General features: G+C 36.3%; 2 protein-coding genes and 1 non-coding gene across 7 annotated transcripts in view; 2 read left to right on the forward strand and 1 right to left on the reverse strand.

Moving 5' to 3' along the window:
- Window positions 1–16,142, forward strand: part of Prpf39 (pre-mRNA processing factor 39) — a 29,481-nt gene extending 13,339 nt beyond the window's left edge. For 3 of the 5 annotated variants that reach the window (XM_031355250.1, XM_031355251.1, XM_031355249.1), the window contains 9 exons: window positions 5,614–5,779; window positions 6,315–6,422; window positions 7,508–7,672; window positions 7,992–8,118; window positions 8,638–8,906; window positions 9,970–10,154; window positions 12,332–12,406; window positions 13,892–14,006; window positions 14,128–14,863. In XM_031355250.1, coding sequence (XP_031211110.1) covers window positions 5,614–5,779; window positions 6,315–6,422; window positions 7,508–7,672; window positions 7,992–8,118; window positions 8,638–8,906; window positions 9,970–10,154; window positions 12,332–12,406; window positions 13,892–14,006; window positions 14,128–14,184 — 1,267 coding nt within the window. In that variant the 3' untranslated portion in view covers window positions 14,185–14,863. Of the gene's footprint in view, window positions 1–5,613; window positions 5,780–6,314; window positions 6,423–7,507; window positions 7,673–7,991; window positions 8,119–8,637; window positions 8,907–9,969; window positions 10,155–12,331; window positions 12,407–13,891; window positions 14,007–14,127 lie in introns of all 5 variants that reach the window. The other 2 variants (XM_031355253.1, XM_031355254.1) reach the window with 1 other exon arrangement.
- Window positions 8,961–9,046, forward strand: LOC116081364. Its single transcript, XR_004114853.1, has one exon. It is a non-coding gene; the product is annotated as a small nucleolar RNA SNORD127 (small nucleolar RNA).
- The window catches only part of Fkbp3 (FKBP prolyl isomerase 3), an 11,384-nt gene continuing 2,869 nt past the window's right edge, over window positions 15,147–23,661 (reverse strand). Inside the window, exons 2-7 of the mRNA XM_031355255.1 lie at window positions 22,255–22,356; window positions 21,283–21,390; window positions 18,930–19,065; window positions 18,024–18,091; window positions 16,561–16,658; window positions 15,147–15,451 (exon numbers count right to left, since the gene is read on the reverse strand). Of these exons, the coding sequence (XP_031211115.1) occupies window positions 15,397–15,451; window positions 16,561–16,658; window positions 18,024–18,091; window positions 18,930–19,065; window positions 21,283–21,390; window positions 22,255–22,356 (567 nt within the window). The 3' untranslated portion in view covers window positions 15,147–15,396. The remainder of the gene's footprint in view (window positions 15,452–16,560; window positions 16,659–18,023; window positions 18,092–18,929; window positions 19,066–21,282; window positions 21,391–22,254; window positions 22,357–23,661) is intronic.

Here is a 23,661-nt window from a genome sequence, read left to right on the forward strand (position 1 = left end):
CAGGCTGGCCTCGAACTCAGAAATCCACCTGCCTCTGCCTCCCAAGTTCTGGAATTAAAGGCATGTGCCACCATTGCCTGGTGATTTAATAGTTTTATATGGAAATTTTTCCTTGTTCATTTTATATGTGAGGTACTTCAGAGCAATGATGAAATGAGAAAATAGAGTTTAGTGAATGATTATTAGTAATACTAAATTTATATGGTGCCTGGCAGTTATTAAGGGTTTTGGTTTTTTTTTTTCACATTTTTTGAGATATGTTGCCGTGTTTCCCATGCTGGCCTAGAATCTTCAGTCCTTCTGTCTCAGCATCACAGGATCTGAGATTATAGACATATACCTTATAATCATGTCTGCCTTAATTTCTTTTTAACTACTTAATGATTTACAAAATGTTCATTCCTGATGTGCATAAACATGTCTAGAACAGCAAAGATTGCAGTTTAGAAGTTAACTTTTTTTCTTATTCTGTCTTTGTTAAGTATTTAAATTTTACTCTGATTTTTCTGGATATAAGTTGTATTACATAACTTCATAATTTTTCAAGGTAATTGTAACTTTTAAAAGAACTCTCTGTACCATGATTTACATGTATAGTTTTGGTTTTGGTTTCTTTGTTCTTTTGAGAAAGATCTTGATAGGTAGGTAGCATTAACTAGCTTGAACCCACTGTGTGGCACCCGTGTGCCTTGAACTTCCATCTTTTCCTCCCTGTGATTCCTGAGTGCTGTGGTTGCAGGTGTGTGCATGGTGCTCAGCTGCAAGGTATTTCATTGCTAAGAACCCAGAAAGTCTGAATAAGTATGAGATTGTGTCTTTGCTGTTTTTTTTTTTTTTTTTTAACTTCATATTGTACATGTATATAACATATGTACTTTGTTTTGGTTTGTTTTCTTTTGAGACTGTTTCAGGTGACCCCAGTTGGCCTTGAACTCGTGATTCTCCAGTCTCCACCTTCTGTGTGCTAAGATTTTATGTGTGTATGTACCACCATACCCTAATTTGTGTTTTTGTTAATTGTTATAAGTAATGTCGTATATTGAAGAAAATTTTAAGTGATAGTCTGAATTTCAAAAGTAGATTTTTTTTGTTTTTGTTTTTATTTTTTTGTTTTTTCAAGACAGAGTTTCTCTGTATTGCCCAGCTGTCCTGGAACTCACTCTGTAGACTAGGCTGGCCTTGAACTCAGAAATCCTCCTGCCTCTGCCTCCCAAGTGCTGGGATTAAAGGCGCGCACCACCACCACCCGGCTTCAAAAGTAGATTTAATGAAAATTTATAAACTACTATAAATAAATAATATGCTAAAAATAGAAGTTACAGACTTGGGTTAGAAATAGGTACCAGGAAGAAAAAAGAAACATTCCAGGTTAGTATCCTGTCTCTATTATTAATGAGCTAGAACAAGTGCACAGCTTTTTAGTACATAATAACTTAGGTACCCACTTGCTGAAATAAATTACTAACATAAGTCTTGGTATTTGTATGCCTGGGGGACAGATGAATGTCAGAGACAAGGTATTTTCATAGACCATGGTATCATTTAGATTACAAGATCTTTATTCAGGAAATGATAGCTTTCTATTACTGTTAACAATTGCTTTTTTAAATTTTATGTTTTTTGAGAGTTTCATGCATTGTATTTTGATATTTACTCCTTAATTCCTTCCTACCTCTGCCAAATTTAGTGTTTGTTTTTTATTTTAATTAATTTATTATTTTACTTATACACTTTACATCTGCTCACTGCCTATGTTGCCCGTGTACTTGGGGTATGAGGCCAGCCACATTTAAAGATAACTGACTCTTCCCCAGAAACCATTAACTGTAACAGTTTTTTTGGAGATTGAGCTCATGAGCTCCACTGTCTCCCATTGTAACAGCAATTTTAAAGGTGCCATGATCATCTGGTTCTTACTTCAGAACATAGTAGTGGGAAGCAGGAGATGGCCAGAGCTGGTTATTTCATGATTACCTGGAAACAGAGAAATCCCTGGGGATGAGGTAATTTGTTTCAAACAGTCCCCATTGTTGAAATCTGTGTTCTCTAAATCTTTTTATTTACCACTGAGTTCTTCCATATCTTTTTAAGTTTCTGTTTGGTTGGTTGGTTTGGTTTGGGGCTTTTTTGTGGCTTGGGATGGTAATGTGTGCACATGTGTGCAGTTGTCTGTTGAATCCAGAAGACCGCATCAGATCTCTCATGGGTGCTGGGAACTGAACTCTGGTATACTGTGACAATGGTGCATGCATGCTGTTAGCTAGTGAGCCCTCTTTCTACGTCCAAATCTTTTTTACAGTGAGTATTCTGCTTGGTTTATTTTATTTTATTTCCTAGACATGATTTTCTGTATAGCCTTGGCTGTCCTGGAACTCACTCTGTAGGCTACAGTGGCCTTGAACTCTAGAGATCCACCTGCCTCTGCCTCCCAAGTGCTGGAACCTGCTGGGTGCTGAAACCTGCTGGGTGCTTCAGCATGAATATGTGTGTCCTGGCTACAGTGGCCTTGAACTCTAGAGATCCACCTGCCTCTGCCTCCCAAGTGCTGGAACCTGCTGGGTGCTGAAACCTGCTGTGTGCTTCAGCATGAATATGTGTGTCCTGGCAAGATGAGTAATTGGTTTTAATTCTAAGTCTTGTCTTTTTTTTTTAAGTTATTTATTTTATATGTAAGTACACTGTAGCTATCTTCAGACACTCCAGAAGAGAGCGTCAGATCTCATTATAGATGGTTGTGAGCCACCATGTGATTGCTGTGAATTGAACTCAGGACCTTCAGAAGAGCAGTCAGTGCTCTTAACCTCTGAGCCATCTCTCCAGCCCCCTAATTCTAAGTCTCATGACCTAAGTTCAGTCTTTGGTACCCACATTGTGAAAGGAGAACACTCACTGTCACAAGTTGCTCCCTGACTCACTGCCCCCTCCAAAATAAGTAATGTAATATTTTTGTTACTTGTGTGTATTGTATGTTTTACCTACATACTCACAGTGTGTGTATGTGTACGTAGTGCCTACAGAATCAAGAAGAAAGTGTCAGTTCATCCCCTGGAACTGAGTTACAGACAGTTGTGAACTGCCCTGTGGGTGATGGAAAATGAACTTGGGTTCTATGCAAGACCAGCAGGTGTTCTTAATTGCTGAGCCATCTTTCCAGCTCAAGAGTGTAATTTTTGTTTGTTTGGTTAGTTTGGTTCTGCTTTTTCTTGAGACGAAGTCTCACTCATTGTATAGTGCTGGCTGGCCTGGACCTTGATCTATGGGCCAATCTAGGCTTGAATTCAAAGAGATATGTGTTGTATGTCTGCTTCTCTTACTGGGATTAAATATATGTGCTATCACACCCAGTAATGTTGGATTTTTTTAATTAGTTGCATATTGGTGGAAACTTATGTATGCTCTTGTCAGGGGTTGAGAGGCTGAAGTCTTGTGTTTTTCTTTCAGAGTTTTCATTTTATGTATGAGTATTTTGCGTACACATGCATCTGTGTATCACATATAATTCTGTTATCTATGGAATTGGAGTTACAGTTAGGATGCTGGAGGTGGAAACCAGGTCCTCTGAAAGAGCAAGCAGCAAGTATTCTTCTCCAGCCCTCTTGTGTTTTTCTTGATCACTCTTTACCTTATCTTTGAGATAGGGTCTCACACTGACTTGGAGCTCATCCATTGGTTAGACTGGCTGGCCAGCAAGCCCTGAGGAAGACTATCATCTACCTTTCCAATACTAGATTGCCTCTGCCTCTCCAATGTTTGGATTAAAGGCATGTGTCACCACCACATTCTGCTTACGTCACTTTATTTTTCTTAAATCATTTCTAATAACAATGGAGGAAGAGAATTAAATGACTTGAAGTTGTAAGACCCTTAAGGACATAAAGATATATTTAGAAAATAGAATCAATAGGATCTGTTATCGCATGGAATATGAATGATAACATAACTGGGAAAGACTAGGAAACTGCTTGGTGATGGGGCTATCATTTCATAGCCCATTTCAGGTATATGGTGAGTTCTAGGCAGTATGCCTTTAATCCAAGCACTGGGGAGTTAGACACAGGCAGATCACTGAGTTCTAAGCCATGCAGAGCTACAAATGAGACTTTGTCTTAAAAAACAATCAGGCCCAATAAATAAACAAACAAATATAATATAGGAGATTCCATTTTAAAATCAAGATAGAAAATAGCTTAGCTACTCTTACTTTTTTTTGTTTTTTGTTTTTTTTGTTTGTTTGTTTGTTTGCTTGTTTGGTTTTTTGAGACAGGGTTTCTCTGAATAGCCTTGGCTGTCCTGGAACTCACTTTGTAGACCAGGCTGACCTTGAACTCAGAAATCCACCTGCCTCTGCCTCCCAAGTGCTGAGATTAAAGGCATGTGCCACCACTGACCTGCAGTTTAGCTACTCTTTACAGTTAAAATTGTAGTATATAAAGTAGTGTTTACAAAAACAATAAAAAGATAGATAGGTAGAAAGAGAAAGAAGGAAAGAAAGAAAAGAAAGGAATAAAGAAAAGGCATGGGGCATGGTGCCATGGCCTTTAACCCCAGCGTGGGGTGGGGTATAGAGGCTGGTTGATCTCTGTGAGTTGGAGGCCAACTTGGTGTACAGAGTGAGTCCAGGACACCCAGGGCTCTTTTGCACAGAGAAACCTTGTTTCTGTTAAAATAATAATTATTATTATTAAGTAATTGATAAAATAGTGAAATGACTTTTTATTGAAAATGTGTTAGCTAGATGTAACAGTATATTGTTTATAATCTGTGATGCAAGTAAAAAGATCTTGAGTTTTAGGCCAGTATCAGCTAGTGAGTCAGTGTCTGAAAAGACAAAAAGTTTTAAGTTTTTATATAGTAGTAAAACTTTTTATGTTCATATGTAAAATGACGTGTTCTTTTTCTGTAGACTGTTGACAGCTGGATATAGTAATCTGTGATTTTACAGTTTTGGACTTCTGTTTTAGTTTTAAGTTTTGTTGATATATAATTACTTCAAGCTCTGTTAATGACTTTAGCAAGAAAGTATATAAAAAGTATGAGAATAAAAGATAATTCTTGGAAACATAGGGCTAATGCCAGTAATAATGGGGATCCAAAGTAGTTCAAGCAGCAATCAGAGATTTGGAGGAAAACCAAGGAAGTGGCACCTCATAAACCAAGCAATGAAGACAATTCTAAGAGTAAGAAGATATGGTTAGCAGCCTCGAGTGCTGAAGATAGAGGCTGTATTGAAGAACAAATTATACTTTACATGTATGGTAATTGGTGACCTTAATTAAGCTAATGTCATTGGATTGTTAATGAATGAAGGAGTAAGTAATGGGTATGTGACCGCTTTAGAATTTTAATATGGATTATCTATGTTTCATTTAAATTTGCAAAATAGATATGTTCTGTTTTATAGACTAAAATTTCGAGAAGAGAAATAGAATTTGAATTTGTTGTCCTCTACATTCCACTGCAAAGACAGAGTGGAAAATATAGCACATATTTTATATTATAGTGGTAGGATTTACTACAGAAAAAGAGAAATGTTATCTTTGAGTCGTTTCTCTGTTTATTTGAAGGAATAATATGTAGGAGGTATCTGACAGTGGTTTTTAATTCTTCCTTTAGATTTAAAGAACATGTACAAAATAACTTGCCTAGAGATCTTTTAACTGGTGAACAGTTTATTCAGCTGAGAAGGGAACTAGCTTCTGTAAATGGACACAGTGGTGATGATGGACCTCCTGGTGATGACCTTCCATCAGGAATTGAAGACATAACTGATCCAGCAAAGGTAACCCTCTGAATCACATGGTCAATGGATAAGAAACTAGGTAGTGTGCATGGAAGGATGATAAGGTCTGGGCATTTAGATCAATGTGATTTAAGAATGAATTTCAAGGAGAAAGTTTTACCGTAAGACACCTGGAAGTAACTTAGTCTAGAAAAAATATTTTACTGTGATTGCAATCTACTATTACTATTGTAGAAAATACATAAGAAATTGGCTTTTTGAAGTTGTGTTATAAATCATTTTTAAAGCAAGGTGTGGTGGCACATACCATTAATGCCAGCATTTGGGAGGCAGAGTCAGTTGGATCTCGCATTAGTTCAGGACAACCTGGTCTCCATAATGTGTTTTAGGTTAGCTAGCACTATATATATAGAGACCCTGTCTCACAAAAACAAAATAAAACAAACAAAATTATTTAACAAATACTCTTCCCTACTGAAGAATAAAATATCTGTAGGAGATACTTAAGTGTGTGCTGTAGAGAATTTTTAGTATGTAATTTTTAAGATTTAATTTTTTTCTTTTTTTTTTCAAGCTAATTACTGAAATAGAAAACATGAGACATAGAATCATTGAAATTCATCAAGAAATGTTTAATTATAATGAGCATGAAGTTAGTAAGAGGTGGACATTTGAAGAAGGTGTAAGTGTTTTGTTTTATAATAGTCTTTAAAATATAAAAATAAGATTTTTTTTCTTATAGTAGTGACACCATTTTGAATTTTTCTTTGTGTATTAGTAATAATTCAAAGTGTGCATCTCAGTTTTACTTAATATTTTTCATGACCAGCTTTAGAATCTTACTACATTTATATTTCAAGTGCAAGATTCCTAATTAATGTGAATTCCTTAAAAATCAACTTTATTGAGTTAAATCCTGTGGACAGTCAAACAGCTGTTCTAAGGGCTGGGGTCCAGTTTGTAGACTGCTTGACCAATATACATGAATCCCTGAGTTTGATCCCAGCACCACGTAAAGACCAGATTGGATGCCAAGTCTTATAATCTTAGCACTTGGAAGCTGGAGAAAAAGGTTCAATAATTGTGAGTCATCTTCAGTTACATAATAAGTTCTATGTCAGCCTTTCTACATTAGACTTTTATTTCAAAAATTAAAAATAACGCATCCAACCCTCTGTAGGTGAATAATGTTTTTGTCTTACGAATTGAGCTATTTTCTGTTTGTAAGGTATACTTCACATGCCAAACTATTTGTGTATTTGAAGTATGCATTTCAGTAGTTCACAGATTCGTACTATCCTCAGTATAGTAGATATACTTTTTTCTCATGTTTCCTCTTCAGTTCTTCTAACCCTACTTACTGACCTGCAGCTTAGCTTCCTCAGCCCCAATCTTAAGGTTTGGTGTAGCTTTGTTTTTATAAGTTATCATTTCCTTTTGTGGCCTGGCCTAGCTTGTGAATAGATATATGTGTCTGTTGTGGCTGGCTGTAAAATAGTTTTGATAAATAAACAATATAGCTTACCTTAGTAATAAAAACAAGGACTCTCTAAAAGACCAGCTTGGTCTATATAGTGAGTTCCAAGACAGCCAGGGCTATGTACAGACTTTGTCTTAAGGACACACATACACACACACACACACACACACACACACTTCAAAATAGTAATGAGTTTTAAAATATTTTCTTTGTATTTAAAATTATTTCATTATACTTCAAATAGTTTGATTTTGGTTTACTTTTATTGCCATATAATATTTTTACAGATTAAAAGACCTTATTTTCATGTGAAACCATTGGAAAAGGCTCAGCTAAAAAACTGGAAAGAATACTTAGAATTCGAAATTGAAAATGGGACTCATGAAAGAGTTGTGGTTCTCTTTGAAAGATGTGTCATATCTTGTGCCCTCTATGAGGAGTTTTGGATTAAGGTAAGAAAATGATAGAGTGTATTTAACTTGAATACATTATAACATTGATCTAGTGACTAACCTTTTTTGTACTTCTGTTGAATGTTGTTCATATAACTATATCTGTTGCATTAGGAGATGGTCTGCTTGCAACCAGATTTGACTGCTGCATATGCCAACCTCGTTGCCTCTCTTCGTCCTTCCTTACAGAAACTAGTCTAGTGGTTCAATAAAGGTGCTGAATGGGTTTAAAAATAGAATTTTATCGTTCTGTCACATATTTAATCCATCACATGTTCAACTGTAAATTATTCAGTATTTCCTGTTTTTTTGTATGTAGTATGCCAAGTACATGGAAAACCATAGCATTGAAGGAGTGAGGCATGTCTTCAGCAGAGCCTGTACTGTTCATCTCCCAAAGAAACCCATGGCACACATGCTCTGGGCAGCTTTTGAGGAACAACAGGGTAAGGAAAAAAAATGTTCAATTGATTTAATTAATTTATGTATTTACTTTATGTGAATGGGTGTTTTGCCTGCATGTCTATCTGTAGGTAGTGTTTTTAGATACCAGTAGAGGGCATGGGAATTTCAGGGACTGCACTAAACAGATGGTTGAGGGTGCTGAGAAATGAACTAGGGTTCTCTGCAAGAGCAGCCTGTGTTCCTGACTGGTGAATCTTACTTTTAGCCCCTCAATTGATGTTTTAGGACTTTGTGTCAGTATGGAGTTACAGGAATTGAGAACTAAGGGAGGTTTAAAGAAGAATTTGGCAATTACTTCTATAAAAGCTTTATTGTTTCCTTAACAGTTCAGCCTTGCCATATCCTAAGAGCAGCTGTAGACAGTACAAAATAAGTAAGCATGGGTGTTTACTCCCTATCCCAAGGTAGATTTAGATTGCAGGCTAATGTTTTTCAGTGATTGATATAAAGTCTATTTTAGAAATTTAAACAAAAGTATAAATACATAATTACTATTTTAGGGAATATTAATGAAGCCAGGATCATCTTGAGAACGTTTGAAGAATGTGTTCTAGGATTGGCAATGGTTCGATTGCGGAGAGTAAGTTTAGAACGACGGCATGGAAATATGGAAGAAGCTGAACATTTGCTTCAAGATGCTATAAAGAATGCCAAATCAAATAATGAGTCGTCATTTTATGCTATCAAACTAGCCCGACATCTTTTCAAAATACAGAAAAATCTTCCAAAATCAAGAAAGGTACTTTTGGAAGCAATCGAAAAGGATAAGGTATGCACATTTTTTTAACAACATCGTTCATAAAAAGCTAGTACTTTTTCCCTTTGGCAACTGTGATGAAAGATGTGGTCTATACAGTAATATATTTATTACTAAATGAGGACAACAGTCCCTCTAAACTGATGTTGCCATTTTTTTTTTTAATATTTTTTTCTTTCTTTGCATTTAAAGTGTGTGAATATTATGGTTACTTGATTAAAGTTGTACATATTGTGATCTTTGTAATTAACTTCCAAAAATTGTAGAAACTTGATTGTTAAAGATAAATGGCTTGGAGCAGCACTTATGAACAAAAGCATAACAGTAGCAAACAAAGCAATATAGTGATACTCATCTTGCAAGTAGTTCCTTTTATATAATATGGAATAAAAACTAGTGGAAGTGTCTTATTTTTAGGATTGTAGTGTTTGATTTCATTGTTGATTTTGTTGTTATTGTTGTTGTTGCTGTTATTTTTTAAGACAGGGTTTGTAAATGTAACCAGCCTTGCTTGTCCTGGGCTTGTTTTGTAGACCAGACTCTCCTCAAACTCATAGGGATCTGCCTGTCTCTGCCTCCTGAGTGCTGGGATTAAAGGCATATGCTATCACATCAGGCTTATTTTGTAGACTTTAAACTTTATTGGGCCTGCTGATGATACAAGTTTATAATAATTATTTATAGTCACAATTAGAGGTGTAGTATACAGATTATTATCCTTTTATATTGTATTTTCAAATTTTTATGTTTGGTCATATCTAGTTAATTAACATAGGATAATGAACTTCAATTGATTAGCATATAAGAACAACTTGCACACTATGGGAAATAATAGGGGGTGGTGTCATAACCTATCAGTATTGCTAAAGAAACATAAGGATTGTGACCCAGTAATAGAATATTTCTGTACTGTACTCAGCACCCAGTACCTCAGGACAGGAAGCATATTTCCTGAAGAATATATTTTTGTTATATACTCACTGAAAACAGACATGAGTATGTTTTAATCTTAAATATTTATGCTTTAATCAAAATATTGTAGGAATGTTATTAATTGATACTGCTTTTTACTCAGGAGAACACAAAGTTATACCTCAATTTACTTGAAATGGAATACAGTTGTGACCTCAAGCAAAATGAAGAAAATATCCTCAATTGCTTTGACAAAGCCATACATGGTTCATTGCCTATTAAAATGAGAATTACATTTTCTCAAAGAAAAGTGGAATTCCTTGAAGATTTTGGTTCAGATGTTAATAAGTAAGATCCTAAATCATGATCATCTTAATGGAACATGAGCATTGTTATTTTATGATGAGAATTTGGTGGTTATTATACGTTGGTACATTGCTAAGTTTATTGTTAAAAATTTCTGATGTGTAGGTATGGGAAAGTGCATATGTTTCAAGATGTAGGTAAGGTCAGAAGACAGCTTCCCTGGGGTTTTTTCTCCAACCATTTGCATAGGTGCCAGGAAAGAGATTCAGATAACCAGGCTTACTACATGCTTTATGTGCTGAACTGCCTTATTGTACCTAATGCCAAAGTTAAAAGTGTTTAGGATAATAAACATGGAGGGGTAATTCAGTTTTGTAAATGTGTGTATAGGATCACACATTTATCATCCCTTCAAAACTATTTTCCTGTTTTAAGTCAATTTTGTGTGTGAATATGCCATGGTGCACATGTGGCGGTCAGAAGACAACTTGTAGCAGTTCATTCTCTCGTTCCTCCATGTGGGCCCCACAAAAAGAGAATTGAGATAAAGATTGAACTATGAGACACACATGAAGGTTGGTAGGTAGGATGGCTGTAGTTGAGGTAAAGTTCAGTGATGGGGTACTTGTCTGTCATGTACAAGGCCCTGATACGTTCCTCAACATTCACAGAACTAGGATGGTACTAATCTGGAATAGAAATGCCATTTTATCTCAGTTTTGAAAAGAAGGTAGATAATGTGATTGCACAGATCTTGCCTAGTGTCCTTTCCCTATTAAATCATAAAAAAGCTGAAAGTTAAGTGTGATGTAAAGATAGGTGTGGATCTAAGCTTACAATTTAAGTTTGATAATCCTGAAAGTAGAAATACAGTCTAGAACATCTGTAAAGTTCAGGTCTTTATCTGTTGCTGTAATATAATCCAATGCCTGATAAACATGTGCCTTTGCTGATCTGATTTAGAATAATTTCCATGGAAACCACACTAAACTTGTGTGTTTATGTATGTGGATATGTTTTGATGGTAAGTTTTCAGCATAACACAGCAGCTAGTATTTCAGTTCTTGAAGCCTTGCTTAGTATATTTGTGTAGTATAAGTTTCATAGCCAGTTAATGAATATATATAATTTTGTTTTAGTAGACGGAGGCCCACTCAGCTATCCAAACTTTTTATCCAAGTTATGTATTAGAAGGATGAAATGAGACCTTGTTTTAATAGTTTCTGTTTCTAACTACTTGGTATGCTATATAGTCAATGTCTTCTGTTTTTCCACTGAAGAACGTGTACGGAAGATGTTAGATAATGCTAGCTTTTAGTTTGGATGGTGTGATTCTATAGTCCAACGAAAGTACATGAAATAGCATATACTTGATCTGTATGGATCAAAATAGATTTGTCATGCTTTCTAGAAGAGGTCATCTCATTTAGTTCTTACCGGATTCTGATGAAGAGTTCAGACATAGTGATGGGAAATACATGTTAACAGTAACATGTGTCTGATTGGAATAGTACGTAGTCTAACTATGGAAGCCAAGGCCTTGTATGTGGTAGGTAAGTGCTTTACCCACAGATCCACTGAACCTACTTCTACAGAACAAAGAATTTTGGTTTTTAAATTGTAGCCCTAGCTGGCTATCAGCTTTCTGAGTTCTAGGATTAACGGCATAAATACCACACCTGGCCAAAACTAGGATCTTGAGTATTTTGCCTTTGAGGTTCAGAGCTTCTGCTATCAACAGTAAACTTTTAGAGCTGGCATCTACAAACTTAAATGAACTATCACTTTGATTTGGTAGTAGTGGCCAGACAAATTACTGGTTCAATGAAAGGATGCTATGTAGGTTCTTGAATATAATTTAAGTGTAGAGAATCAAGATATCAGGACTAAGATTTAAATCTTAGGGGGCTGGAGAGATGGTTCAGTGGTTAAAAGCACTGACTGCTCTTCCAGAGGTCCTGAGTTCAAACCAACCACTGGGTGACTCAACCATCTCTAATGAGATCTGATGCCCTCTTCGGGTGTGTCTGAAGACAGCTTCAGTGTACTTATATATAAAATAAATAAATAAATGAATAAATAAGAAAGATTTAAATCTTAAAAAGATAAGACAAAGACCACATTTAGAAATTTATAGGATCTGTTTTCTCATGGAATTAATTTTAGATCTTTTTAAAATTTATATATATCCCAAAATGGTTTTCTTTCTCCCCCCTCAGGCTTCTGAATGCATATGATGAACATCAAACACTTCTAAAAGAACAGGATACTTTAAAAAGAAAAGCTGAAAATGGGTATGTAACTTCTTGATGAATCAGGAAAGGATACTTTGGGGGGGGGGGGCTGGTTTTTTTCAAGACAGGATTTCTCTGTGTAGCCCTGGCTTTCCTGGAACTCACTCTATAGACCAGGTTGGCCACGAACTCAGAAATCCACCTACCTCTGCCTCCCTAGTGCTGGTATTAAAGGCGTGTGCTCGGCTAGGAAAGGATACTTAAGAGAAAATATTTCAATATGAAAATGCCTTTAAAATACATTTTGAGTTATCTCTATATTGTGAAATGTAAACTTTATGGTTTGAAAAAAATAAAAAACATCAATAGTTTATCTCAGAAACAAGTAGCCAGCCACCTTCAGCCTTAGACTCCTTAAGGTCTAAAATCAAGTTAGAATGCTGTTAGGATGAGTGGAGTTGGGCCACTTACCCTAAAGTTGAGGGCATTAACAGTAACATGTGTCTGATTGGAATAGTACGTAGTCTATTACCCTAAGGGAAAGCCTTACAGTTAGAATGACAGCTCAAGGCAATCTGGTGGCGATCACAGTGGGGTTATGTTGCTGTAGAGAATTAGAAGTAATTTTGTGCTGTAAAGTTAGTTCATCTCAGCATTGTGTGTGTGTGTGTGTGTGTGTGTGTGTGTATGCGCTTAGCTATGTATGCTTATGCAGAGACATGAATAGTGTCTAGACAGTCTGATTTTTATGTATTAAGAATTAAAAATGTCGAGGTCAGCCTGGTCTACACAGAGTGAGTTCCAGGGCAGGACTACCATGCCTGACAAGTCATTCATCTAAAAATCAAAGACAAATGCAACAACAGTAGGCATATTTGCCATTCTGGCATAAGGATTAAAGCATATAATTTTCCACCAAGGAGTTGAGTTACTCTGTATAAATGGAGAGTTGTAGATTTATGGAGTGTAAGAAAGCTAAAAATGGGCCGGGCGGTTGTGGCGCACACCTTTAATCCCAGCACTTGGGAGGCAGAGGCAGGCGGATTTCTGAGTTCGAGGCCAGCCTGGTCTACAGAGTGAGTTCCAGGATAGCCAGGGCTATACAGAGAAACCCTGTCTCAAAAAACCAAAAAAAAAAAAAAAAAAAAAAAAAAAAAAAAGGACCTGTGCAGAAAGAGATTTTATTATTCCAGAAGAATCTGAAATCTAGTACATGAAATTGTAAGCTACTGTTGTTAGTCCTTTGAGGACAGGGATCAGTCCCTTATGCTCTAGGCAGCTAATCTAGATATCAATTCAAATGTATTAGATCAATGGTGTGAAATTCTTAGGTTGGAGAAGTTTCAGAGATTGCTCCATAAAGAAAGGTAAACTGAGTTTAGGTTTCAGTCTGTTTACCATACTTTTTCTTTATTAGCTATCTAATGACAGTATCTTGCTCCCAAAAGATGGTTGACATTACTAAAACAAATGTACATGCATTGTATAATCATCTAGGAAAGTTCATATATGTGGGAATTTTGAGCTTTTTTTTTCTACATACAGCTCAGAAGAACCAGAAGAAAAGAAAGCACACACAGAAGATATGTCATCAGCACAGATCATTGATGGGGATTTACAGGCAAATCAAGCTGCATATAATTACAGTGCCTGGTATCAGGTAAGTCTGCACCATTTATTCTTTGCAGTGGGGAATTTAATCAGTACCTATTATCGAACTTTTATATGTGGATCATAACTGTGATTCTATTGTGGTGACGTGTTTGCTTTTACCTTTTCAGTACAATTATCAGAATCCTTGGAATTATGGACAGTATTATCCTCCACCTCCAACCTGATGGGAAAATGTAAATTTCAGATGACTTATGATATGTGGAATTATTTTTTTTGAAGGATGTAAACATAGTATATACTTGTTGTATTTGATAATGTGTCCTCCCAGTTTCTGTGTAACATTTGTTTAGTTAATAGCAAGAAATGTCAGTTAATAGTGTACCATAGAAACTTTCCTACCATTTTTAAATTTTACTTTTTATTGGAGAAATATTTTTTTTATTTTTATTTTTTATTTTATCTTATTTTTTTGCATTAATTGGTCTAGAATTCTTTTGCATCTCATGCAGGAGATTTGTAGCCTTAACTGTAGGGAGAAAAAACTGACTGTAAATCATGTCAGTTAAAAGATTTGGAAGAAAAAAAATAAGGGCTGGTTATTGAGAATTTTGCCTCCTATAAAAACAGACTTTTAAAAAATTGACTTTTAACCTTAAACCCTAAGGTTGTCTATGTTTCAGTTATACTGGGGAATTTGGCTCTAACTCCAGGATAGATGAACTGTTGACATGCTCTGCCTTTGACTAGATTATAAGTGAGAAAGTGTAATGTCACCATCCTGTTAAGAAGTGAAATATCAAAGTATGTTTTAGGAGAGTTGTATCTAGAATATTCATGTAAATGAGCAAGCTTTCATTTTGATCAAACTTATCATTTTTGTAATAAAAATGAAGACTCATGCAGCAATTGTTTATGAATTCATTTGGGGGAGGTACATAAAATAGACTAACATTGTCTTGAAGTAACTTTTCTCCAAATTTAGATCTTACCAGAATGTTTTTGTTGTTTTGGTTTTGTTTCAAGTTCTGTGCCTTTTAACTTTCACCTTGAAGTATTATTATATTTTAAATGTCCTTGACAAAGCTAGCCACTTTGATTAGCAGTTCAACTTTTTGGACAGAGTCACTGAGTTCTTACCTAGTTAGAATACAAAACACAGAATAAATAAGTCAGTCAAGACAATCCATGACGTTTTTATTGAGCCTTTTATTTTACGAGGTAAAAGGAAAAGCAGCTCTCTTGAATACTTTACATGGTTGTAGGAAAATATCTGAGACTTAAAGGGAGTTACAGGGGATTATGTTTCTTAAAAGTTGAGATCAAGTAAACAAGCTTTAACTCTTTAAATTTTCCAGTTGACTCTTCCCTTACAATAGTAACAAGCTCTAATTAGCCACAGTAGGTTTTTATTTTTGCTGATGTCTGAAGTACTGGTTTTAGTCAATATCTACTAATTCCACTTCAAAAGTGAGTTTGGTATTTGGTGGAATTCTGTGGGAAATGGTCAAGGAAAATTTGAAAAGTGCCTCTCCCCTAATCACTAAACCATAGCATATTAGAATTGTAAAATCAGAGTATCAAAATTAAAAGTTCTAGGGTAACCCAGAGATTCTAAAAGTAGATTTAAGAGGACAGGTTTGTATCTGACTCAGGCTAACTTGAGTTTCTTATAAGTATACTTGATGATCAATACCTCACTAATGCTACCAAACTAGCCAGTATCTTATGAAGGTTGCACTGTATTCAAAAATGTTGGCAGAACATGTCATCTACTGTGAACTAAAAGGCAAGGTTAGGTGTGCTTAGTGCTGCACAGCTTTAAATACCAGCACTCGGAAGGTAGAGCCAGACCTGAGGACAGCCTGGTCTACACAAACTCTAAGAAACAAAGAGTGAGAAAGCTTTCTTCATGCAGTCTTATGATTTCACAAGAGATGAATTTAACATTTTGAAAACTACGGGGGGAGGACTCCCAACCTCAAACCTTACTCCTTATCATTTACAAATTACAGTTTCAAAACGAATTTGGCCACCAAGAATGGAATCATCTAAAATTACTTTTCCACTTAATTAGATCAATTTAGTCTAAAGTGGTCTAGAATCATTGCCTTTTTGCTTTTTTGTAAATGTTGGACAAACTGAGCCCTATCATAAAAATGCTGTAATCCTTAATAAATGCTTACTAACATTGTTTGTCCTGTGGCCTCCTTCACATTCCACTGTTCCATGGTAAACTGTTCCATTTCTAAGTTTTTGAATTCTCTAAATAAAACTACAACACAAAGAGGAGGGGGAAAAAAGAGCAGGACAAGATCTGACTACTGTGCATTGACAGAAAATACCAGCCAGCCAGTGTCCTGCCCTCAGCAAGTGATGAAGGGTATTGCCCACATCAGGAAGACTATCTGGAAAGGAGTCTTGATATGGTGGATTGCTTGGACAGCCCACCAGTCTGTGATCACATACATACCCACAACATGCCAATGGAGGTCCAAGAACAACTTGTGGGCATAAGAATCTTGAATCCAAGAATTCAGGTTAAAACACTCGGTGGCAAACTTGGGGTGGGGAGGGTGTGTGCTATAAAGGAAAAAGGATACTTGGCATCGGGCTGTCCTTTCTTTCCATAGGCCCATTCTGGTTCAATCTCCAGACGAGCCTTTTCTCCTTTACTCATAGTCAAGAGTGCTTCATCCCACTAAAAGCAAAATAAATTATGGCAATTTTCAAAAAATATATAATCAGAGAACAATATATACCTATTTTTTAATTCTAATGGGGCTAGAGATGGCTCAGAAGTTATGGGAACTTGGAGAAGACAGAACCCCCTCTTCTAACCTTTATGGATATTCATACACAGCATATACACAACAGAGAATATTTATGCGTGTGTTCTGAGACAGACCCTGGTCTATGTAGCCCTGGCCTTGTAGGCTCCCCTCAGCCTTTTTTCTTTTTTTTCCTTGTTGAGTTAGAGATCAAACCTTGTACTTGTTCCTACAAATATTTCAATAGATATTTTCATTATATGTGACAAAAAAAGCTATGTAATGTTTTATAAAAAGCCTAAATGTGGAAGACTGTTTTCAGACACAGTACCTTACTAAGAAAAACTATACTATATATAAGTGTATGAGTCCCTATTAAATTATACTCAGCTTATACCTCTGGGGTTTGTAAATATTTTTTTCAGTTCAGGTGTACCAGAACTTAGATCTCTGAGTCAGCACCTCCTAGATAATAGGGTGTGAGCCAGCATGCCAGGCCCAGGATTCTTACTTTTATAGATGAGGAAATTGACATGTGGAAAACCTGTACCAGATCAGTCAGCAAGGATAGTATGACATCTGTCTGACTTCAAGAATTATTTTTGTTGTATCACCAACCCTTATTTTTGGATTTTAAAAAATGTGTTTGTGTGCGAGAATGCCCTCTTTATATAGGGTCATTTAGGTGCATCGTCCTCAGCTGATGACTGAAAGGATCAAGAAAGTATGACTAGGGGCTGAAGAGATGGCTCAATGGTTAAGAGCTGAGTTGACTACTCTTACAGAGGATCCTGGTTCAGCTCCAGGGCAAACATCCTCACATGAACATAAATGCAGGAAAAATACCAATGTATATAAAATTAAAAATTCATTTAAAAAAAAAGGTAGCCTTGTTTAGAGGTGTATTGCTGGAGGTGGTCTTTGAGGTTTCAAAAGCACATCCTAGGCCCAGTTTCCAGCCTGGTACTTGCACATCAGGATGTAAAATTCTCAGCTACTATTTCAGTACCCTGTCTTTATGCTCCTGGCTATGAGGTTAATGAACTAAAAGAGCCTCTGAAACTATGCAAACCTACATTTTATAAGCGTTGTCTTGGTCATCATGTTTCTTCGTAGCTACAGAATAATATCTAAGATACATTTAGAATCTAACCTTGGTAGGATCTTTCATATGCTAGGCAAAGTGGTCCATCACAAAGTGCTCCCCTTCCCCACAATCCAAACTCTTTACAGCCTTACAACACAAACAGCATGTGTTTAGAATACCTATATATTCATTTGCCATCTTTACTTACTCCTCTGATAACCTTGCCTACGCCAACCTTAAAACTTAAAGGCTTGGCATTTTTCTTCTTCTTTGAACCTGCAAAACAGATTTTCCTTTTAATCACATACTTTTGTTTTAATTACTTTCTAAACTGTAATATTAGGCAGTTAAGAACTACAGTCAAGTACAAAAGTAATTTTAATACATGGTTTGAAGTATGTTTTGTGATACCTGTATGTATGTATACTTATAGCTGCATATAACCTCAAGACAACACACACAGAGGATCAGGACCACTAATTAACATGTTCAATTGCTTTCTTTCTGCCACTAAGGTAGAATCTCAGTGTAGCTGGCATAGAACTTATGACTGAGACCCTGAACTTGCAGTGAATTTCTGCCTTTTATCTCCAAAGTGCTGGGACTGAAGGTATGAGCTGTCACACCCAGCTCATTTTTATTTTCTCTTTTACATTAAAATCCTAAAGCATTCTGATACACTGCTAAGTTTTTCCTTACTGTCACTGTGTTGACAGTTTGGGGGACCCTTTAAGAGGCGATTATATGCAAAATGTTAATTTTTTTTCATAGGAACAAGTTCCTCACTCCTGTTTGCTCTGCTACTAGCAAAGCAGGCAGAGAGTACTGACCTCCCTCAGTCATGGCCACAAAAGTATTACCAGGAGTTGAGAGGATACCATTAGGAGCACCACAGCTGACAGCCAAACCAAATCTCTAACAATTTCAAGAGATCTAAGACACACAAAGCTTTCAAGTTCCTTATCCTTTGCTTGCCAAATAATCAAGATTAGCCAGCCAGCAACCCATGAATGGTAGAATACTGCCAAGAAAATCCTGGTACAAACGACATCAGGGAAAAGTAAAAGCAAAGAAAAGAATGCCATCTGTCTACTGCATGAAAGTTAACACTTACTTGTTTGAATATTAGTATCAAAAACAGTTCCATCTGGAAGTGTCCCTGTATACCAGCAGTGAACAACATCTCCCTTTTTAGGAAAGTTGGTTTTATCTCCCTTTTTTAGAATAGATTTTGTATATTTTGGTGGACCCTAAAAATAAATGCACATAGTTATATATGTCCTTTTTAGAAGATGACAGAAACATTATCATAGTCAGATCAAAGTGATAAACTACCAGTAGCCAAGTCTATAAGAAAATTTCAACCAAATGGTGAGAATACTATTCAAACACAAGGCCATAACTGAAAGCCATATAACTTAGAGCATCTTTGGAAACTAAAATTCTTAAGGTACAACTACCATTCCAAACCATAAATTCTCAGAAAAATACTACTAAATTACTACGGTATTATGATTCCCTGACACACAAATTTGAGTTGTAGTGTTACCAATAATTGTATTACTAGATTTTTTTCATCCTAGCTAATGAAAATTAATACTTATGCTGCCTCCACCCACAACCTGAATATGACTACTAAGGAATCTTAGATGGACCCAGGACACCTTTAATCCTAGCACTCAAAGAGGCAGAGAGCAGACCTGTGAACTTTCTAGGCCAGTCAGTTACACAAAAGAAATACATCTTGTTAGCCACATGAGTACCCGCGAGAGCAATAAACTGCATTCTGAATTTTAAATTACTGCCTTGTGACTTTGGTCAAAATTGTCCAACTTCACATGAATTTAGACCAGAGCACTTTCTGCTCGATTTCTTCATTATTTTCCTCTTGTTCCAAAGTACAAGCTTAGAAATAACAGAGATGAGCACAGGATCAGTAAGGGAGAGATCTAGAAAGAAGGAAAGAATGTATTTTTGACTTTAGTGTTTCCAACTTAATAATGAAACAAGAGCCTGCTTTTTCTTTCTTCTTTTTTCCCCCCAAGTCTTATTTCTACACAGGAGAAATAAAAGAAGAATTAAGCATTCAAGTATTCATAGAGCTTCTAAGTGTCAAAGCTACAGGTCTTAAAAATTATCCTTTAAGGGGCTGGAGAGATGGCTCAGTGGTTAAGAGCACTGATTGCTCTTCCGAAGGTCCTGAGTTCAAATCCCAGCAACCACATGGTGGCTCACAACCATCCATAACAAGATCTGACACACTCTAGTGGTGTGTCCGAAGACAGCTACAGTGTACTTACATATAATAAATAAATAAATCTTAAAAAACAATTATTCTTTAAGATTCTCTGAATTGCTTTTGGCTCTTAAGAAATTGTATTTTTAGTAGAAAAACCTTTCTATACAAATTTTGGGGGGCCAAGGTATGCCTTACATAGCCTTTACTGCTTTGGTACTCACTCTGTAGACCGGGCTGGCGTCGAAGTTACAGAGATAGGCCTTCCTCTGCCTCCTGTGCCGGGATTAAAAATACGTACCACCACCCTTTTTCTTAACTCTTCAATAATATGCTATCTATCTTGTCTTATAATAAATCGATCCAAATTGCTTTATGTGTACATACCTATAAACATTAATTTGTGCTTTCTGACCAATAGGAAAAAAATTCTATGAAATTAACTGGCTTTCTGACTTAACTACATCTTAACTAACTTAGATAACACCTTAACTTACACTCTGTGAAAACATATCCAAATGCTTTAAAAGTTGATAATGACTGCTTGCAATGAATGAGCTTACAGCTTAACCAGTATAATTCTTGTACCAGTTAAGGCACAAGAATGAAGAATTTTAAGCCAACCTAGACCACAAATAAAACCATATCTCATCAACAAACAAACCCCCAAAAGATTTTACCCGATTTTTCAAACTTTATACAACAACGTAAAACTTGGGCTGGGAACACTTAGACATGAACTCATGACTTAAAACCAAGTATGGACTGTTTTCCATAGCCAGGCACACCATGTTCATTAGAAGGACTAAAAATAGCTTGAAGTTTCTTTAATCCACCCGTGGCTGCAGAATCAGGTTCTTAAAATAGTTCAGAGAGCTTGGGAGCTCTAACTAGAGGCTACTAGCTCTTTGTTTTATTTCTATACTAAGAATATGAAGTCACTGTAGTCCAAATCACAGCTTAGTTCTAAAAAAGTGGCTTCATTCAACCATGCCTTAGTTTATTTAGGTTTAAAGCACATGTTAGGTGAAGGTTATCAGGCTTTTAATGACTGCTAGTCAGGTGATGGAGGCCAGCCTGTATAACTTAGTGAAGCCCTTCTCAATTGACACAAGTACTTTCGGTTAGTTCAATGGCATAACACTTGTCTACCATTCATGAGGGCTTAGGTTCAATCCTTAGTAGTACATAAAGAAGAAAAAAAGAAGAGAAAGGTAAAATATATACACACCTCATCAAGAGTCTCTTCAGACTTGGCTTCTTTGGGTTTCTCGTCACTAAGCTTCACGTTTTTCACCTGTTCAGACACTTTGCTTAGAGTTTCAGTACCCTTGAATCGCTGTAAAAACACATTTTAAGATGAGTACTGAGGACAAGCTGGCACCTAGGAAGAGTATCCAGAGTTCCCTTCCAGGACAACGAAGACACATTATCAGTGAGTGGAACAAACATCACCTATCCAAGGGGATCATCTAAAAACCAAGTATTGCCCATTTAAATATAAAGTCAATAAATCATGACCCTTAAACCACTGCATAACATAAATTCTAAACAAGTGTCATGACCTTCAGACAAGCAACTCTAAGAGATGTGTACACTCATAGCTCCTTCCATAAGAATTTTCTTGTAGATGATGATCACTTTATAGTAAATGTTAAAAATGTTTTAAAATCTGTTTTTCTTAAAGGCTATCTAAACCAGTAAATTCTTTAACAACAACATATTATAATACTGTAGAGAATGCCAACTGACTTAATGGATTTATGATTTAAGAATTTGTTGTAGCCCCGCAGTGGTGGCACATACCTTTAATCCTAGCACTTGGAGGCAGGGGCAGGTGGATTTCTGAGTTTGAGGCCAGCCTGGTCTACAGAGTGAGTTCCAGGACAGCCAGGGCTATTCAGAAATCCATGTCTCAGAAAAAAAAAAAAAAAGAATTTGTTGTGTCAATTTATACCACTAGGAAATTAAAAAAAAAAAACCAAAAACCAACAAAAAATGGTTCCTTTAAAAATACCCCAAACATCAAACCACCTTTTAAATTAGCCTTGCTTGATATGAAAGCCCAATTATGGTCACAGCTAAGAAAATCTATAGGTGGAAAAACCCCAACTTACTCTTCAAAAAGAAAACTGCACTTAAAATTTGTGTGTAGAAATAAAATTTCTAAATGAAGTTCTCTTAATAGGGTATCATCACTTACCTTACTTTCAAACAGATGGTTATAGGCATTAACTAAATGGTCCTTATTAGCAGTCTTAGCTACATTTTTTATGTTTCCCAGTAATTTATGCTCTGCAAGAAACTACAAAGAAAAAAGCTGATTAGTTCAATCATTTTCCCTCAAGTAGAAAAGATCTAAAATTAGAAATGGAGTCTGGAGCTGAGGCTGTACCTCAGTAGGTAGAGTGCTTGACTGATACACACAAACCACTGGGCTCTGTTCCACACACCACATAAACTGCATTTGCACACCTAAAATCCTAGCACTGAGAGGCATCAAGGCCATGGCCAGGAATATGGTAAATTCATACCTATGCTAAGATACATGGGACCCTGCCTCAAGAAAAGAAAGAAAATGGAGCCTGCCATTATTATAGTCAGAGGCAGGAGGGTCCCTTGCGTTCACGAGTTCAAGGCCAGTCTGGTCAGATAGTAAGACCTTGTCTCAAAACCAAGAAACTTAGAAACAATCTTTTTGTGCTAGCTGCTATAATTTTTAATAGTAATAATGAAGAGATAAAGCAAACACTGTATTTTATATCTCATTCTCAAAAAGCAGATTTTAAAATTTCAAGTACTAAAGGGCTACAACTACATAGTATATATGGCAGATAGATTCATTCTAACCTTTCTCCCATTACAGAATACACAGAAAAGATTATATAGACCTTAAGCATAATATAAGCAGTTGCCCGATAGAATGCTTTTTTGCCATGCCTTTGAAAGCTTCAAGCCACGTCGGGAATAGCTACCAGGACCTATTAGTTACAACCTACTATCTGGTGAGGATAGTGTATGGGTTATGACATCTTATTATCTGGATTCAAATCTTAGCTCTTACCCTAGTCTGGGGGCCAAGCTTTTCAAAAGACTCATGTTTAAGCCTAGAGGATAGTCTAATGATCTAGGTTTAATCCATGTGTCCTGAACAGCAGGAGAAAACAGGCTCCTGCAAACTGTCTTCTGAGCCCTCCCCCACATACACACAAAATAAACTTAGAAAGACCCAGGTTCTCTATAATACAAGATTAGTAGAAGCATGTGTATCAAGAGTGATGACAGAAAGTTGAAGTGGAATAGTCTGTCTCATTGTAAGAACCTAACAAACCGGAATTTGGTCCCCAGAACCCACACCCAGAGAACTGATTCTTACAGGTTGTCCTCTGAACTCCACAAGTGTCATAGGACTCATGCCCACACACATTAAGCCAATATATAAATAATGTAAAATAACAAAGCATCTTCAAGACTGAGCCAGGATGGACAGCTCTGTGCCATCTTTATGCTCACAGCAAGACTGTCTCAAGAAGCAAATATTAACTTGGGAGGCAGAGGCAGGTGGATTTCTGAGTTCGAAGCCAGCCTGGTCTACAGAGTGAGTTCCAGG

The sequence above is a fragment of the Mastomys coucha genome, unplaced genomic scaffold, assembly GCF_008632895.1.
Source record: "Mastomys coucha isolate ucsf_1 unplaced genomic scaffold, UCSF_Mcou_1 pScaffold6, whole genome shotgun sequence".
NCBI lineage: Eukaryota > Metazoa > Chordata > Mammalia > Rodentia > Muridae > Mastomys > Mastomys coucha.